This window comes from Dendropsophus ebraccatus, chromosome 1 (genome assembly GCF_027789765.1).
Source record: "Dendropsophus ebraccatus isolate aDenEbr1 chromosome 1, aDenEbr1.pat, whole genome shotgun sequence".
In the NCBI taxonomy this organism is placed as follows: Eukaryota; Metazoa; Chordata; class Amphibia; order Anura; family Hylidae; genus Dendropsophus; species Dendropsophus ebraccatus.
In genome coordinates this window covers 8,006,391-8,026,091 of record NC_091454.1, presented here as the reverse complement: position 1 = coordinate 8,026,091, position 19,701 = coordinate 8,006,391, and the positions used below count along the sequence as shown (strand labels likewise).

The window sequence follows — 19,701 nt, the reverse complement described above, 5'->3', positions numbered from 1 at the left end:
ACTTTCGGCATTTGATTAGCGGTGGCTGCTGAACTTTGATAAAGCTCCAAGGTTGTCTGGAAAACATGGATACAGCCAATGACTATATCCATGTTTTCCACATAGCCTTAGGGCTTTATCCAACTTCAGCAGCCACCGCTAATCAAATGCCGAAAGTTCGGGTTCGGATGGACTTGAGCATGCTCCAGGTTCGCTCATCTCTAATACAGACCCCATAGGAAGACAAGACCCCCCCCCCCTTATACATACAGACCCCATAGGAAAGAACAGACCCCCTTATACATACAGACCCCATAGGAAAGAACAGACCCCCTTATACATACAGACACCATAGGAAAAAACAGACCCCCTTATACACACAGACCCCATAGGAAGGAGCAGACCCCCTTATACATACAGACCCCATAGGAAGGAGCAGACCCCCTTATACATACAGACCCCATAGGAAGGAGCAGACCCCCTTATACACACAGACCCCATAGGAAAGAACAGACCCCCTTATACATACAGACCCCATAGGAAAGAACAGACCCCCTTATACATACAGACCCCATAGGAAAGAACAGACCCCCTTATACATACAGACCCCATAGGAAAGAACAGACCCCGCTTATACATACAGACCCCATAGGAAGACGAGATCCCCTTATACATACAGACCCCATAGGAAAGAACAGACCCCGCTTATATATACAGACCCCATAGGAAAGAACAGACCCCGCTTATACATACAGACCCCATAGGAAAGAACAGACCCCGCTTATACATACAGACCCCATAGGAAGACCAGACCCCCTTATACATACAGACCCCATAGGAAAGAACAGACCCCCTTATACATACAGACCCCATAGGAAAGAACAGACCCCCTTATACATACAGACCCCATAGGAAGACCAGACCCCCTTATACATACAGACCCCATAGGAAAGACCAGACCCCCTTATACATACAGACCCCATAGGAAAGAACAGACCCCCTTATACATACAGACCCCATAGGAAAGAACAGACCCCCTTATACATACAGACCCCATAGGAAAGACCAGACCCCCTTATACATACAGACCCCATAGGAAAGACCAGACCCCCTTATACATACAGACCCCATAGGAAAGAACAGACCCCCTTATACATACAGACCCCATAGAAAAGAACAGACCCCCTTATACATACAGACCCCATAGAAAAGAACAGACCCCCTTATACATACAGACCCCATAGGAAAGAACATCATAGGCTTAGATACAGCAGTTCATCAGAGAGTATTACACATGAAATGCTTAGATACATAGCATAGCAGCTAGTATCACACAGCTCAGAGGACAGTATCATACATAACAGGCTTAGATACACAGCCCAGCAGACAGTGTCACACATAACAGGCTTAGATACACAGCTCAGCAGATAGTATCACACATAACAGGCTTAGATACACAGCTCAGCAGATAGTATCACACATAACAGGCTTAGATACACAGCTCAGCAGACAGTGTCACACATAACAGGCTTAGATACACAGCTCAGCAGATAGTATCACACATAACAGGCTTAGATACACAGCCCAGCAGACAGTGTCACACATAACAGGCTTAGATACACAGCTCAGCAGATAGTATCACACATAACAGGCTTAGATACACAGCTCAGCAGATAGTATCACACATAACAGGCTTAGATACACAGCTCAGCAGATAGTATCACACATAACAGGCTTAGATACACAGCTCAGCAGATAGTATCACACATAACAGGCTTAGATACACAGCTCAGCAGATAGTATCACACATAACAGGCTTAGATACACAGCTCAGCAGATAGTATCACACTTTCTTCCCCTCAGGCTCCTGACTCTCTCCCTTGTATTGGGGCAGGGCTCAGCACCCATCGCCATGGCAGCCAGATTGTTTGCATGCAGCTCTGCAGCACATCTCTCCTCCTGGGATAAGACGCCTGCACACGAGGAGGACGCCGGCCAGGTAAATACTACAATCATTTATACAGATTAGATACATTACACAGATTAGCCGCGACCTGAGGTAATATAGCAGCCTGGCACGTCTACTGCTAGAGCCGTCACACGTAACCGCATATAACGTTACATAGCTGCACATAACCAAACATAACCGCATATAGCAAAACATAACCGCATATAGCCAAACCTAACCGCATATAGCCAAACCTAACCGCATATAGCCAAACATAACCGCATATAGCAAAACATAACCACATATAGCCAAACCTAACCGCATATAGCCAAACCTAACCGCATAAAGCCAAACATAACCGCATATAGCAAAACATAACCGCATATAGCCAAACCTAACCGCATATAGCCAAACCTAACCGCATATAGCCAAACCTAACCGCATATAGCCAAACCTAACCGCATATAGCCAAACCTAACCGCATATAGCAAAACATAACCGCATATAGCAAAACATAACCGCATATAGCCAAACCTAACCGCGTAAAGCCAAACCTAACCGCATATAGCCAAACATAACCGCATATAGCCAAACATAACCGCATATAGCAAAACATAACCGCATATAGCAAAACATAACCGCATATAGCCAAACCTAACCGCATATAGCCAAACCTAACCGCATATAACTGTACATAGCTGCACATAACCACATGTAACAGCATATAGCCACACATAACCACGTATAACCACATATAGCCAAACATAACCACATATAACCACATGTAACCGCATATAGCCAAACCTAACCACACAAGGGAAGGGCTGCCGGGAAACTAGAAATTATGTAACCTCCTAGTGACAGAAGAATCCCACAGGGGCACACTATAAATATACTGAACGTAGAAAAAAAATCTTTATATTATTCACATAAATCTGTATATTATTCACATAAATAATAGTGCCACAAAATGCATAGACATAATACCACCATACAATGTACATATAAATAATACAGCTACAAAATGCATAGAGATAATACCACCATGCAATGTACATATAAATAATACAGCTACAAAATGCATAGAGATAATACCACCATGCAATGTACATATAAATAATACAGCCGTGTACTGTACATAAAGATGATTCAAATATAATGTATACTGAACATATAAACACCACCATCACTTGTATGTAATAATACTACTGTAAGGGGCATATAAATAATTCCCTCTGTATACTATACACATAATAATACAGCTGTGTATTGTACATATAAATAATACAAATATACTGTATGGTGAATGCATAAATAACACCACCATATATTGTGTATATAAATAATACTGCTAGAAAGTACATATAATACCACATAAATAAAACAGCCATGTACTGTACATATAACTGATACAAACCTATGCTGAACACATACATAACATCATCATACATTGTGAATATAAATAATACTGCTAGAAAGTGCATATGATAGTATGGAGTACTGGACACACAAATACCACTGCCATACATTGTGCATATAAATAATACTGCTACAAGGTGCTTATCAATGATACCAATATATACTTTTCACATAAATATTATTGGCACATAGTATACATATAAATAGTACAAATTTATAATGAGCACATAAATAACACTGTCATTCATTGTGTATATAATTATTACTGCAAGAACGTGCAAGTAAATAATACCACCGATAACTGTACACATCAATAATACAAATATATAACTAACATATAAATAACACTGCTATACACAGGGTATACAAATAATATTGCTGCATTGTGCATATAAATAATACCACCACGTACTATACACATAAATAATACCACCACGTACTGTACGTATAAATAATACCACAATGTACTATACACATAAAAAATATAAATATATAACTAACATATAAATATCACTGCTATACACAGGGTATACAAATAATACTGCTGCATTGTGCATATAAATAATACCACCATGTACTGTACATACAAATAATACCACTATGTACTGTACATACAAATAATACCACCATGTAGCATACACATAAATAATACCACCACGTACTATACACATAAATAATACCACCACGTAGCGTACACATCAATAATACCACCACGTACTATACACATAAATAATACCACCATGTACTGTACATATAAATAATACCACCATTTACTGTACATATAAATAATACCACCATGTAGCTTACACATAAATAATACCACCACGTAGCGTACACATCAATAATACCACCACGTACTATACACATAAATAATACCACCATGTACTGTACATATAAATAATACCACCATTTACTGTACATACAAATAATATCACCATGTAGCGTACACATAAATAATACCAGCATGTACTATACACATAAATAATACCACCACGTACTGTACGTATCAATAATACCACGATGTACTATACACATAAATAATACAAATATATAACTAACATAAATAACACTGCTATACACAGGGTATACAAATAATACTGCTGCATTGTGCATATAAATAATACCACCATGTACTGTACATACAAATAATACCACCATGTACTGTACATACAAATAATACCACCATGTAGCGTACACATCAATAATACCACCATGTACTATACACATAAATAATACCACCACGTACTGTACGTATAAATAATACCACAATGTACTATACACATAAATAATAAAAATATATAACTAACATATAAATAACACTGCTATACACAGGGTATACAAATAATACTGCTACATAGTGCATATAAATAATACCACCATGTACTGTACATATAAATAATACCACCATGTACTGTACATACAAATAATACCACCATGTAGCGTACACATCAATAATACCACCACGTACTATACACATAAATAATACAACCATGTACTGTACACATTTATAATACCACCACGTACTATACACATAAATAATACAAATCTGTAACTATCATATAAATAACACTGCCATATATTCCTCCAGATTGTTATGTCACACAGATAGCAACCAACCACAGCTCAGCTGTGTCTGTGGGAAAAGCCCCTTAGACCAGTAAATCTGGGCCATTTTGTATAGAAATAATACCACCAGACCATAGGCTGTATCCATAAATAAAACAACCATATACTGTATGTATGTATATATATATATATATATATATATATATATATATATATATATATTACAAGTATATATTGTGTAAATAAATAACACTGCTACAAAGTGTATATAAATGATACCGATATGTACTGTACACATCAATACACTTCAATTGTCCTACTTTGGGGGGGTCCTATATAAGGAGGTGGGGCATAAGGTAGAAAGATAGCAAGGGATATAAAGAGCTATAACTGCAATTTCTCCTTCCATCCACTAGAGGACAGTAGAGAATAGCTGCCACAATGCTTCCTCCACCTATGGAACATTCTCCAGGTCTCCCAGAGCAGGATTTCCCAGAGGTAAGAGAATATCGTTATAATTCTCCGTCACGTAATATTCTAGCACAAAAGCACAAAAAAACATAAAAAGTAATAAACCAGACTCACCCGATCCCACGCTGCTGCCGTTCCATCTGACCTCTGGCCCACCGTGCCCTCCCTCAGCTTCTTCCTGCCTTTGATGGTGTCGGCTCAGCCAATCGCTGGCTGATGTGGGTCACTGCTGTAGACAGTGATTGGTGGAGAGGGCACTACCCCAAAAAGAAAGCAGATTTCCCCCAGAAAACCCCATTAAACAACTTTCGAATTAGTTGTCATTGTAAATTATATAGGATTTTCCTGCTGTAGAGTCTGTATAACTCCCTCACCCAGCCTTCTCTCCTGGTGCTCAGGACATACATTGGGCAGCAGGAGAGCCGGCTAGGTGATACAGTTATACAGACTCTACAACAATATCATCTGGATTTCTGCAGCCTGATCCTAGCTGAAGCTTACTCCTCCCTTTCCTATAGGGAGCACTTGAATGTTCAGTCATGTCAAACGTTAATGTGTGTGGGGAGGACGGAAGAGATAGCTGTCAGTGCAGGTGTAGAGATAGTAGCAGAGAGGGGGCTGGCCATACACTGCAACAGGGTAAAGTTTGCAGGAGAGACAGTCACAAGTGTTCTCATAGCTCTCTTAGTTGCTGATTAACGCTGCTAACTACTGCCAGTGGCGTAGCTACCATAGAGGCAGGGTAGGCAGTTGCTATGGGGCCCTACACGAGGGGGCCCCGGGGAGAAGGTAAGAGTGTGTCCTTCTGCTTAACCCCTTATGTACTGCAGTGTGTAAACATACCTCCCAACCATCCCGGATTCCGCGGGACAGTCCCGTTTTCGGGGTTCTGTCCCGCGGTCCCGGAACGGCCCCCCGTGTCCCGCATTTTATGTGGCCCCAGCGAAAAAAACAATAAACCAGTAACTCACCTGTCCGCCGGTCACAGCAGCTCCTCTCCCGGCAGAGCGCGCACTCCCGTCATCCTCCGGGGCAGGCAGCGGGGTATACAGACACTGACTGTACCTGAAGTGATTCATGATAGAGGCTGCAGGTCACTTCCGGCACAGTCAGTGTCTGTATACCCCGCTGCCCCCCCCTGAGGATGACGGGAGTGCACGCTCTGCCGGGAGAGGAGCTGCTGGGACCGGCGGACAGGTGAGTTACTGGTTTATTGTTTTTTCCGCTGGGGCCACAAAAATGGGGGGTATTGGCTACTCTGTGGGCACTATATGGGGATTGGCTACTATGTGGGGCATATATGGGGGGCATTGGCTACTATGTGGGGCATTGGCTACTATGGGGGGCATTGGCTACTATGTGGGGCATATTTGGGGGCATTGGCTACTATGTGGGGCATATATGGGGGATTGGCTACTATATGGGGCACTATATGGGGGATTGGCTACTATGTGGGGCATATATGGGGGGCATTGGCTACTATGTGGGGCATATTTGGGGGCATTGGCTACTATGTGGGGCATATATGGGGGATTGGCTACTATGTGGGGCATATATGGGGGATTGGCTACTATATGGGGCAGTATATGGGGGATTGGCTACTATGTGGGGCATATTTGGGGGCATTGGCTACTATGTGGGGCATATATGGGGCATTGGCTACTATGTGGGGCATATATGGGGGCATTGGCTACTATGTGGGGCATATATGGGGGATTGGCTACTATGTGGGGCACTATATGGGGGATTGGCTACTATGTGGGGCATATATGGGGGCATTGACTACTATGTGGGCACTATGGGGGCATTGGCTACTATGTGGGGCACTCTATGGGGGATTGGATAATATGTGGGGCACTATATGGGGGTTTGGCTACTATGTGGGGCACTATATGGGGATTGGCTACTATGTGGGTCAGTATATGAGGGGATTGGATACTATGTGGGGCACTATATGGGGATTGGCTACTATGTGGGGCACTATAATGGGGGATTGGATACTATGTGGGCACTATATGGGGTATTGGCTACTATGTGGGGCACTATAATGGGGGATTGCATACTATGTGGGCACTATATGGGGTATTGGCTACTATGTGGGGGATTGGACACTATGTGGGGGATTGGATACTATGTTGGTCACTATATGGGGGCATTGGATACTATGTGGGGCACTATAATGGGGGATTGGATACTATATAGGGCATTTTTGGCGGGTTTGGATACTGTATAGGGCACTATTCAGTCAGCAGCATGTGGTGACTATAGGGGAGTGGCTATGGAGGGTTGCTGTGAGGGCGTGGCTATGGAGGGTTGCTATGGGGGCGTGGCTATGGGGACCACGGCGCACATGTCCCTCTTTGCTCTTTGCAAAAGTTGGGAGGTATGGTGTAAAGACCCTATTACACCAAAAGATGTCTGACAGATTATTTTACAGATTTTTTCAGCCAAAGCCAGGAGTGGATTTGAAAAGAGGAGGAATCTCAGTCTTTACGACCTGTTCTCTGTTTATAGTCCGTTCCTGACTCTGGCTGAAAAAATCTGTCAGAAAATCTGTCAGACATCTTTTGGTGTAATAGGGCCCTAAGTGACCCAATGCTTCGGGTACTATTACACGGAACGATAATCGGCCGAACCGGGCCGATTCCGCCGATTATCGCTCCGTGTAATAAATGCAACAATCAGCCGACGATCGTTGTCATCGGCTGCTCATTGATATGGGTTAGAACCTATATTTGTCGGGCGCCGACCGCGCACTGCTACGTGTAATATACAATACAATATACATTACCTATCCACGCTCCAGGGCTGCTCCTGCTGTCCGCTTCTTCTCCTAATCCCGCGCGCTCTAGCTTCAGAGTGGCCTGTCAGCTGACAGGCCGCTCAGCCAATCACAGGCCGCGGCGGTCCCGGCCTGTGATTGGCTGAGCGGCCTGTCAGCTGCCAGGCGGTTCTGAAGCTAGAGACGTGTATCGGGCCATGTAATAGGCCTAGTAAACGAGCACTGATCTAGCAAATCGGCGCTCGTTTACAGGTATTATTGGGCCCCCATCGTCCCGTGTAATACCACCCTTACTGCAACACAAATAAAGGGTTGATAAGCAGAAGACAGAGATCTCTGATTCACTGCACTGATAACCTCTGACCTCTGTTCTCCAGCTGCGCAATCAAGTAGGAAAGGAAAATGCAGAGCTCTGTGCAGAGGTCAGGGGTTATCAGTGCACAAGCAGTAAAGCAGATATGTCATAGTCCTGGAGCCAGGCTGAGCTCAACTAATAAGCTCATGGTGCACACATGGGTCAGAAATAGTGTTATTACTCATATACACATGATGGCTAAGGCTATGTTCACATTACTTTATCATTTCATATCTAGAAGTGTCCATGGGTGAGAATACAGCCCTGAAGGTATATTATTATGATGAGGGTGATGATGATGATGATGATTACCTGATACCACAGCTTCCCCATAAGAACTGCAGTTTTCCCTTTTGACCACTAGATGTCAGTGTTGTACCTATAGTGTGTAGGTGATGCAGCTGCTCATAGGCAGCAGCAAAATAGTAACTATATCAGCTGGTAAGATACTAAATATGCCGTTTATTTACTCCGGCTGTGTTCACACTGAGGAATTTCAAGTGGAATCCACACTTAATTTTACGCATATTCCACTTGAAATTCCGCCTGTAAAATATGTACAGAGCAAGGTCCTATTGTGTTCAATGGGATTTCCTCTCTGTTGTTCACACAGCAGAATTTACGCCACGAATCTGCTTTGTCAATTCTTTGGGCGGATGGTGAGACGTCCTATTCAATCAATGGGACAGGCAGAACTTCAAGCAGGGTCTGCGGGGTCTATAGCAAACAACGGCCGTTGTTGCACTAAAAATTGCAGTAAAGTCAATGCACAACGGCTGGAAATAATTGACACGTCAATTATTCCCACGGCTGTTGCTCAGTACACTGTGTGAACAACAGACTTTGTTTGCATTTACTTCAATTTCTCTCACAAGAACGGCCGTTGTTTTAATGGCAAACAACAGCGATTCTGTTTATTAAAAAAAAAAAAAAAAAGGTTGTGTGAACGCAGCCTTGTCCTATTGCATGAGATGACGGCTGTACCAGATGGATAAGGAACTGTTGGTAGACGTTACTGTGCAGTTCTCCTTCTGACCACTAGATGTCAGTGTTGTAGCTGCGGTGGAGTAGGTGCAGCTGCAGCTCCCCATAGACAGCAGTAAAAACAGGAACAACTTCAGGCTGTAAAAAAACAAAATAAAAAGAAATCCCCCACAATGCCGATCACTGGATGGCGGTGATGTTCTGCTCCGCACCGACTGTCAGCGAGGACTGTGATCAAGGTGAATAAACTTTATTACTTCCCAGGGTCACATGATGCACGCAGCTCCGGGGGACGCAACGTTTCGCTCTATATCCATAGACAACCTGAATTATACAAATTATCATGTGGATAAAGCTGAGAAGATTCGCTTCCTATGGAGTCACCTCCAGAGCTGCACTCAGTCCTGGCAGAATTCAGAGTGCAGCTCTGGAGGTGACTGGAGTATAAACCCCATAAGATAAGAGCGCTTACACCTATTGCTGACTGTATTTTTCTCTTAGAGTCACCGTGCCGGACACTTCGCCCACGTCGCCCACATGAACATGTTCGACAGCGAGTCACCGCCATTCAGAATCCCAGCAAAGATTTGCTTTGTGAAGTTTCCCCCTGAAGAAGCCGTCCCCCCTGAAGAAGCCGCCCTACCAGGTAAGGCGAAACCCTCTCTGTATACTGTGATACCTCAGCCTCGGGTATCTAACAGCTTGGGGCCTTAAAGGGGCCAATTCCTAAAGGTCAGCTCAGCCCAAACATCCTGTAAGGAGGTCATAGACGGAGGTCCCAGCGCTCAGGACCCCCCTGTATGAGTGAGGATCTGTATGGAGCCGTCCTTGTATACAGCTAAATGGCCGCCATGTAATACTGCATCTCGCCTATAGAGGACGCTAGTTTTCCCAACAAAATCCAGAGTGCTGGGGGGGATCAGCTGATCGCTCTCAGTTTGGTGTGATGGGACCGCCCCTTTTAAAAGTCTGAAATACTGCACAGTCCAAAATGCAGCAGAGCTGAGGATGTCAGGAGTAACAGAGATGAGCGTGTGAGGTGTAAAGGAGATGAGTGTGTCAGATGTAGCAGAGCTGAGTGTGTCAGGTATAATAGAGATGCGTGTGTCAAATTCAGAGGTGAGTGTGTCAGGTGTAGCAGAGTTGAGTGTGTCAGGTGTGAAGAAGATGAGCATATCTGATGAGTGTGTCAGGTGTTAAAGAGCTGAGTGAGTCAGATGAAGCAGAGCTGAGTGTGTCAGATATAAAAGAGGTGAGTGTGTCAGGTGTGAAGGAGATGAGCATAGGGTAGGGCCAGGTGTGTCAGATCCTTCAGGTCTGAATATATGAGATGAGTGTTATCATATGTAGAAGAGTGGAGTATGTCACATATAGCAGAGCCGAGTGTATCAGAACATATTCAATATAACTGAGTGTGTCAGCTGCAGCTCAGTATAGTGTCATATGCAGCAGAGCTGAGTGTGTCAGATATAGAAGAGCTGAGTGTGTCATATGCAGCAGAGCTGAGTTTGTCAGATATAGAAGAGCTGCTGCTCAGTGTAGTGTGTCATGTGCAGCAGAGCTGAGTGTGTCACAGAAGTGCCGCTGCTCAGTATAGTGTCATATGCAGCAGAGTTGAGTGTGTCATATGCAGCAGAGCTGAGTGTGTCAGATATAGCAGAGCTGAGTGTGTCAGGTATAGCAGAGCTGAGTGTGTCAGGTATAGCAGAGCTGAGTGTGTCAGGTATAGCAGAGCTGAGTGTATCAGATATAGCAGAGCTGAGTGTGTCAGGTATAGCAGAGCTGAGTGTGTCAGGTATCTGTAAAGGTCAGGACAGGCATAAGGCGGAGCCATAGGTCAGGACAGGCATAAGGCGGAGCCATAGGTCAGGACAGGCATAAGGCGGAGCCATAGGTCAGGACAGGCATAAGGCGGAGCCATAGGTCAGGACAGACCTAAGGCTGAACCATAGACAAGAACAAGCATAAGGGGGAGCAATAAGTCCGATCAGGCATAAGGTGGAGCAACAGGTTGGGACAGACATAATACAGAGGCATAGGACGGGAAAAGCATACGGCTAAGCCATAGACAAGAACAAGCATAAGGGGGAGCAATAAGTCAGGACAGGCATAAGGCGGAGCCATAGGTTGGGACAAGCATACGGCTGAAGCATAGGTCAGGAGAAATGTAAAATGGGACGTGTAACACGGCCGTGGACATAGTGTACACAGGGCCGTTTCTAGGTAATTTTGACTACAGGGCGAATCCTGCTAAAAGCGCCCCCCCCCCCCCCCCCCCAAAAAAAAAAAACAAAAAAAAAGTTCAGTGACTCACAGGCGATGTCTTCTTTGATCTGAGGCATCACTTTCCCTTTTCCTCTCCATCTGGCCCAGTCCACCATGATGATTTCTTGCAGCAACAATTCATCTCTTGTGAACCTGCCAGACAAACATCTTAGGTTCCGCACTTTTACAACTTCCACTTCTTTTGTGTCTTGTGCAGTAAAGTCAGTAGGTATGTGAGTTGCCCCCTGTATGTAGGATCCCCTGCTGTGCCTCCATATAGTAATAATTCCTCTTTGCCCCCCCCCCCCATAGTATTAATCCTCCCTGTGCTCCCCCCATAGTAATAATCCCCCATGGTTTGTTCACATATAGTAATAAACCCACCTGTGCAGTCCCCATAGTAATACCCCCTGTGCCCTTCCCCCATAGTAATAATCCCCCCTGTGCTCTTCCCCCATAGTAATAAGCCCCCCCTGTGCTCCCCCACCCATAGTAATAAGCCCCCCTGTGCTCCCCCACCCATAGTAATAAGCCCCCCTGTGCTCCCCCACCCATAGTAATAAGCCCCCCTGTGCTCCCCCAACCATAGTAATAAGCCCCCCGTGCTCCCCCACCCATAGTAATAAGCCCCCCGTGCTCCCCCACCCATAGTAATAAGCCCCCCTGTGCTCCCCCACCCATAGTAATAAGCCCCCCGTGCTCCCCCACCCATAGTAATAAGCCCCTCTGTGCTCCCCCACCCATAGTAATAAGCCCCCCTGTGCTCCCCCATAGTAATAAGCCCCCCTGTGCTCCCCCACCCATAGTAATAAGCCCCTCTGTGCTCCCCCACCCATAGTAATAAGCCCCCCTGTGCTCCCCCATAGTAATAAGCCCCCCTGTGCTCCCCCATAGTAATAAGCCCCATGTGCTCCCCCACCCATAGTAATAAGCCCCATGTGCTCCCCCACCCATAGTAATAAGCCCCCCTGTGCTCCCCCACCCATAGTAATAAGCCCCCCTGTGCTCCCCCACCCATAGTAATAAGCCCCCCTGTGCTCCCCCACCCATAGTAATAACCCCCCCTGTGCTCCCCCACCCATAGTAATAAGCCCCCCTGTGCTCCCCCACCCATAGTAATAAGCCCCCCTGTGCTCCCCCACCCATAGTAATAAGCCCCCCTGTGCTCCCCACCCATAGTAATAAGCCCCCCTGTGCTCCCCCACCCATAGTAATAAGCCCCCCTGTGCTCCCCCACCCATAGTAATAAGCCCCCCTGTGCTCCCCCACCCATAGTAATAAGCCCCCCATGCTTTGTCCACACAAAAAAAACCAAACCATTATACTCACCTTGTTCCAGTATACAGCAGGTCCCTCTCTTCTCCAGCCTGCGAGGAGCAGGCCGCCGTCACCCCTGCACACATCTTCTCTCTTCAGCAGGCGCAGTGATAGGACGTCATTGCGCCTGCTCAGGGAGAAGATGTCTGTAGCGGCCTGCAGAGTGCTCGGCAGGGTCCGGCCGGTCCATGGGGGGCGGAGCTACGTTCGGGCAGGGGCGGAGCTACGTTCGGGCGGCGGGGCGGAACAACGTTCGGGCACCAGTCTTGCCCTGTGATGGGGCACAGAGGCAGGGTGTCACAAAGCTAGGTGATGGGGTGAGCGGGCGGGCGGCCGGGGTGCGCGCAGCTCAGTGGAGCCACCAGCGCCCCCTAGCTGTCGGCGCCCTGTGCGGTCGCCCGGCCCGCCCGCCTCTAGAAATGGCCCTGAGTGTACAGCACAGATGTTTTGGTCCCATTCATGTAAATAAGACACCACCCCCAACCCATGGCATTGGAATAATGAACAGTACATATAATTCTTTTTTGTTGCACCCTGAAATAATTATAGACCCCCAAACTAATAGACTCCCCACAAAAACACAGATTCCAGGGCTCATCCCCCTTGATATAGACCCCAGACTGTCTTTAAACACAGACCAGACAAGCCTCTATATACTGTACAGACCCCATATCTCCAAAATAAGGACCTCAGACCAGGCTATCCTTTAAATACAGACCCCAGACCAGACTATCCCCTAAATACAGACCCCAGACCAGACTATCCCCTAAATACAGACCCCAGACCAGACTATCCCCTATATACAGACCCCAGACCAGACTATCCCCTAAATACAGACCCCAGACCAGACTATCCCCTAAATACAGACCCCAGACCAGACTATCCCATAAATACAGACCCAGACCAGACTATCCCCTAAATAAAGACCCCAGACCAGACTATCCCATAAATACAGAGCCCAGACCAGACTATCCCCTAAATACAAACCCCAGACCAGACTATCCCCTATATACAGTCCCCAGACCAGACTATCCCCTAAATACAGAGCCCAGACCAGACTATCCCATAAATACAAACCCCAGACCAGACTATCCCCTAAATACAGACCCCAGACCAGACTATCCCCTAAATACAAACCCCAGACCAGACTATCCCCTAAATACAGACCCCAGACCAGACTATCCCATAAATACAGACCCCAGACCAGACTATCCCCTAAATACAGACCCCAGACCAGACTATCCCCTAATTACAGTCCTCAGACCAGACTATCCCCTAAATACAGAGCCCAGACCAGACTATCCCCTAAATACAAACCCCAGACCAGACTATCCCCTAAATACAGACCCCAGACCAGACTATCCCATAAATACAGACCCCAGACCAGACTATCCCCTATATACAGACCCCAGACCAGACTATCCCCTAAATACAGAGCCCAGACCAGACTATCCCATAAATACAGACCCCAGACCAGACTATCCCCTAAATACAAACCCCAGACCAGACTATCCCCTAAATACAGACCCCAGACCAGACTATCCCATAAATACAGACCCCAGACCAGACTATCCCCTAAATACAGACCCCAGACCAGACTATCCCCTAAATACAGACCCCAGACCAGACTATCCCCTATATACAGTCCCCAGACCAGACTATCCCCTAAATACAGACCCCAGACCAGACTATCCCATAAATACAGACCCCAGACCAGACTATCCCCTAAATACAGACTCCAGACCAGACTATCCCCTAAATACAGACCCCAGACCAGACTATCCCCTATATACAGTCCCCAGACCAGACTATCCCCTAAATACAGAGCCCAGACCAGACTATCCCCTATATACAGTCCCCAGACCAGACTATCCCCTAAATACAGAGCCCAGACCAGACTATCCCATAAATACAGACCCCAGACCAGACTGTCCCCTAAATACAGAGCCAGACCAGACTATCCCATAAATACAAACCCCAGACCAGACTATCCCATAAATACAGACCCCAGACCAGACTATCCCCTAAATACAGACCCCAGACCAGACTATCCCCTAAATACAAACCCCAGACCAGACTATCCCCTAAATACAGAGCCAGACCAGACTATCCCATAAATACAAACCCCAGACCAGACTATCCCATAAATACAGAGCCCAGACCAGACTATCCCCTAAATACAAACCCCAGACCAGACTATCCCATAAATACAGACCCCAGACCAGACTATCCCCTAAATACAGTCCTCAGACCAGACTATCCCCTATATACAGTCCCCAGACCAGACTATCCCCTATATACAGACCCCAGACCAGACTATCCCCTAAATACAGACCACAGACCAGACTATGCACTAAATAAAGACCCCAGACCAGACTATACCCTAAATACAGACTCCAGACCAGACTATCCCCTAAATACAGACTCCAGACCAGACTATCCCCTAAATACAGACTCCAGACCAGACTATGCACTAAATACAGACCCCAGACCAGACTTCCCCTAAATACAGACCCCAGACCAGACTATCCCCTAAATACAGACCCCAGACCAGACTATCCCCTAAATACAGAGCCCAGACCAGACTATCCCCTAAATACAGAGCCCAGACCAGACTATCCCCTAAATACAGAGCCCAGACCAGACTATGCACTAAATACAGACCCCAGACCAGACTATCCCCTATATACAGACCCCAGACCAGACTATCCCCTATATACAGACCCCAGACCAGACTATCCCCTAAATACAGACCACAGACCAGACTATGCACTAAATACAGACCCCAGACCAGACTATCCCCTAAATACAGACTCCGGACCAGACTATCCCCTAAATACAGACTCCGGACCAGACTATGCACTAAATACAGACCCCAGACCAGACTTCCCCTAAATACAGACCCCAGACCAGACTATCCCATAAATACAGACCCCAGACCAGACTATCCCCTAAATACAGACCCCAGACCAGACTATCCCCTCAATACAGACCCCAGACCAGACTATCCCCTCAATACAGACCCCAGACCAGACTATCCCCTAAATACAGAGCCCAGACCAGACTATCCCCTAAATACAGACCTTAGACCAGACTATCCCCTAAATACAGACCTTAGACCAGACTATCCCCTAAATACAGAGCCCAGACCAGACTATGCACTAAATACAGACCCCAGACCAGACTATCCCCTCAATACAGACTCCGGACCAGACTATGCACTAAATACAGAGCCCAGACCAGACTATCCCCTAAATACAGTCCTCAGACCAGACTATCCCCTATATACAGTCCCCAGACCAGACTATCCCCTCAATACAGACCCCAGACCAGACTGTCCCCTCAATACAGACCCCAGACCAGACTATCCCCTAAATACAGACCTTAGACCAGACTATCCCCTAAATACAGACCTTAGACCAGACTATCCCCTATATACAGTCCCCAGACCAGACTATCCCCTCAATACAGACCCCAGACCAGACTGTCCCCTCAATACAGACCCCAGACCAGACTATCCCCTAAATACAGACCTTAGACCAGACTATCCCCTAAATACAGACCTTAGACCAGACTATCCCCTATATACAGTCCCCAGACCAGACTATCCCCTCAATACAGACCCCAGACCAGACTGTCCCCTCAATACAGACCCCAGACCAGACTATCCCCTAAATACAGACCCCAGACCAGACTATGCACTAAATACAGACCCCAGACCAGACTATCCCCTAAATACAGACCCCAGACCAGACTATCCCCTAAATACAGACCCCAGACCAGACTATGCACTAAATACAGACACCAGACCAGACTATCCCCTAAATACAGACCCCAGACCAGACTATCCCCTAAATACAGAGCCCAGACCAGACTATCCCCTAAATACAGACCCCAGACCAGACTTCCACTAAATACAGACCCCAGACCAGACTATCCCTTATATACAGACCCCAGACCAGACTATCCCCTAAATACAGACCCCAGACCAGACTATGCACTAAATACAGACCCCAGACCAGACTATCCCCTAAATACAGACCCCAGACCAGACTATCCCCTAAATACAGACCCCAGACCAGACTATGCACTAAATACAGACCCCAGACCAGACTATGCACTAAATACAGACCCCAGACCAGACTTCCCCTAAATACAGACTCCAGACCAGACTATCCCCTAAATACAGACCCCAGACCAGACTATGCACTAAATACAGACCCCAGACCAGACTATCCCCTCAATGCAGACTCCGGACCAGACTATGCACTAAATACAGAGCCCAGACCAGACTATCCCCTAAATACAGTCCTCAGACCAGACTATCCCCTATATACAGTCCCCAGACCAGACTATCCCCTATATACAGACCCCAGACCAGACTATCACCTCAATACAGACCCCAGACCAGACTATCCCCTAAATACAGAGCCCAGACCAGACTATCCCCTAAATACAGACCCCAGACCAGACTATCCCCTATATACAGAGCCCAGACCAGACTATCCCCTAAATACAGAGCCCAGACCAGACTATCCCCTAAATACAGACCCCAGACCAGACTATCCCCTAAATACAGAGCCCAGACCAGACTATCCCCTAAATACAGAGCCCAGACAGATACTCACTTCTCCCCTGATCTCTTCCTGATCTCCTGATCCCCTCACCCCCTGTGCTATTGTGAACAATGTAGCAGAACACCCGGGAATGAGGAGGCTGCAGGAGCGGGAGAATCACTTGTTGTGGGAGAGTTGGGAATATATATAGGAGATAATACGGAATATTAGAGGGGCAGATATTTCCCAATCATTTCTAGTTCCCCCCCCCCTCCCCCCAATTGAGACTCCGCTCAGCGGTCGCATTAACTCTTTCTGCCGCACTAATTGGGAGATAATATTGAAATAATAAATAAAATTCTTTTGGCAGGAAAAGTAATTGGGAAGCGACGTGATATCTGACATGAATCCAAGTCCTGCGATCTTCCTGGGATGGAGATTGTTTGGCGGGTGGTGGAGCGGGCCGAGGGTGGCGGGTTCTATCACCTGACCGCCCTGACTCACAAACACAATTAACAGTTCTTGTCCCTCGGAGATTCAGGTGACACTGTTTACTGACTGGGTGTGAAATCCCTATTACTCTACTGTCAATTAGAACAGACAGTCGGCTCTCGTTTATTTTTAGCCGGTGAATCATTTATTTATATATTTTTTTTACAGTATTCGGTTTAAAGGGGCTGTCCACTAGCTATAAAAACATGGCTGCTTTCTTCCAAAAACAGCGCCACCCTTGTCCACAGGTTGTGTTTGGTATTGCAGCTTAGATCCATTTACTTCTATGGAGTTTTCTGAAATTCCGTAAGCATCCCGTGGACAAGAGTGGTGCCGTTTTTGGACGGAAGCAGCTATATTTTTTTCTAGTGCACTTAGATTTTTGCTATTGTCAGAGACCAGTGCATTGTGGGAGTTCAGAGGAAGGTCAGAGCAGTTAGAGCTCAGGTCACATGACTGAATACAGAGGAGGCGCCAGCAGAATTTTTTCAGTCATAGTGGCTGAACCTGGTATTGCAGCTTGTCCTATTTACTTCAATGGGCCAAAGTGCCCCATCAGGTTCTGATGCTACCCAACGTTCCTGGTAGGAAGTTAAGAGCTCATACAAGTGCGGAAGCCTCTACAGTTATTGAGGTCTCAGGACTAGAGATGAGCGAATTTGCCGAAGTTCGGGTTCGTATGAACCTGAACTATCGGCTTCTGATTCCCGCTGTCTGCAGCCTCCGTGAACAGGGTGGATACAGCCGGTGGACCGCCTGGAAAACTGGGATATAGCCTATGCCCACTGGCGGAACTACCGCCGTAGCAGCCGTAGCGGCTGCTACGGGGCCCCGCCGCATGAGGGGCCCGTGACGCGGGCCCCTGGGGCTTACATATCCTGCAGCACCCGGCGGCTGAGCATGCCTCCCGGGTGCTGTAGCCGGGGGCCGGTCCCGTGCTCCTCCCGACCCGGAGACTCCTTTCCCCAACCATAGGGAAAAGGAGTCACTGGGCCAGGAGGAGCACGGGACCGGTCCACAGCGCTCCTGTCACCCCCTGTCTGATGCGCGGCTGCCGTCTGATGCCGCGTCCTAGCCCCGGCAGCGCGCGTATCATAGAGTTCTGTGTGGGCTTGTGCTGCGGTTCAACTTCCGGCACAGAGACGTGTGCCGGAAGTCACGGCCACAGGCCCACACAGAACTCTATGATACGCGCGCTGCCGGGGCTAGGACGCGGCATCAGACGGCAGCCGCGCATCAGACAGGGGGTGACAGGAAAAAGGCTCGACGGGGGAGCGTGTTGTTAGGTGAGTTTTTTTTTCTTTTTTTTAAACTTACTTTCCTCGGAAGGGGGCATCTATAAGGAAGGGGGGGGGGGGGAAGAGAGGGGGGCAACTATATGGAAGGGGGGGAGAGAAGGGGGCATCTATAAGGAAGGGGGGGGAGAGAAGGGGGCATCTATAAGGAAGGGGGGGGGAGAGAAGGGGGCATCTATAAGGAAGGGGGGGGGGAGAGAGGGGGGCATTTATAAGGAAGGGGGGGAGAAGAGAGGGGGGCATCTATATGGAAGGGGGGAAGAGAGGGGGGC

The 19,701-nt window shown here is 47.0% G+C and overlaps 1 protein-coding gene across 2 annotated transcripts in view; it reads left to right on the top strand.

Annotated features, from left to right (window-relative positions):
- Nucleotides 1–1,854: 1,854 nt before the first annotated feature.
- LOC138771860 (splicing regulatory glutamine/lysine-rich protein 1-like) overlaps nucleotides 1,855–19,701 on the top strand; it is a 28,115-nt gene continuing 10,268 nt past the window's right edge. The window contains exons 1-3 of one of the 2 annotated variants that reach the window (XM_069951863.1): nucleotides 1,855–1,978; nucleotides 5,329–5,410; nucleotides 10,006–10,150. In XM_069951863.1, coding sequence (XP_069807964.1) covers nucleotides 5,354–5,410; nucleotides 10,006–10,150 — 202 coding nt within the window. In that variant the 5' untranslated portion in view covers nucleotides 1,855–1,978; nucleotides 5,329–5,353. Of the gene's footprint in view, nucleotides 1,979–5,328; nucleotides 5,411–9,687; nucleotides 9,744–10,005; nucleotides 10,151–19,701 lie in introns of those variants that run through there. The other variant, XM_069951868.1, reaches the window with a different exon arrangement.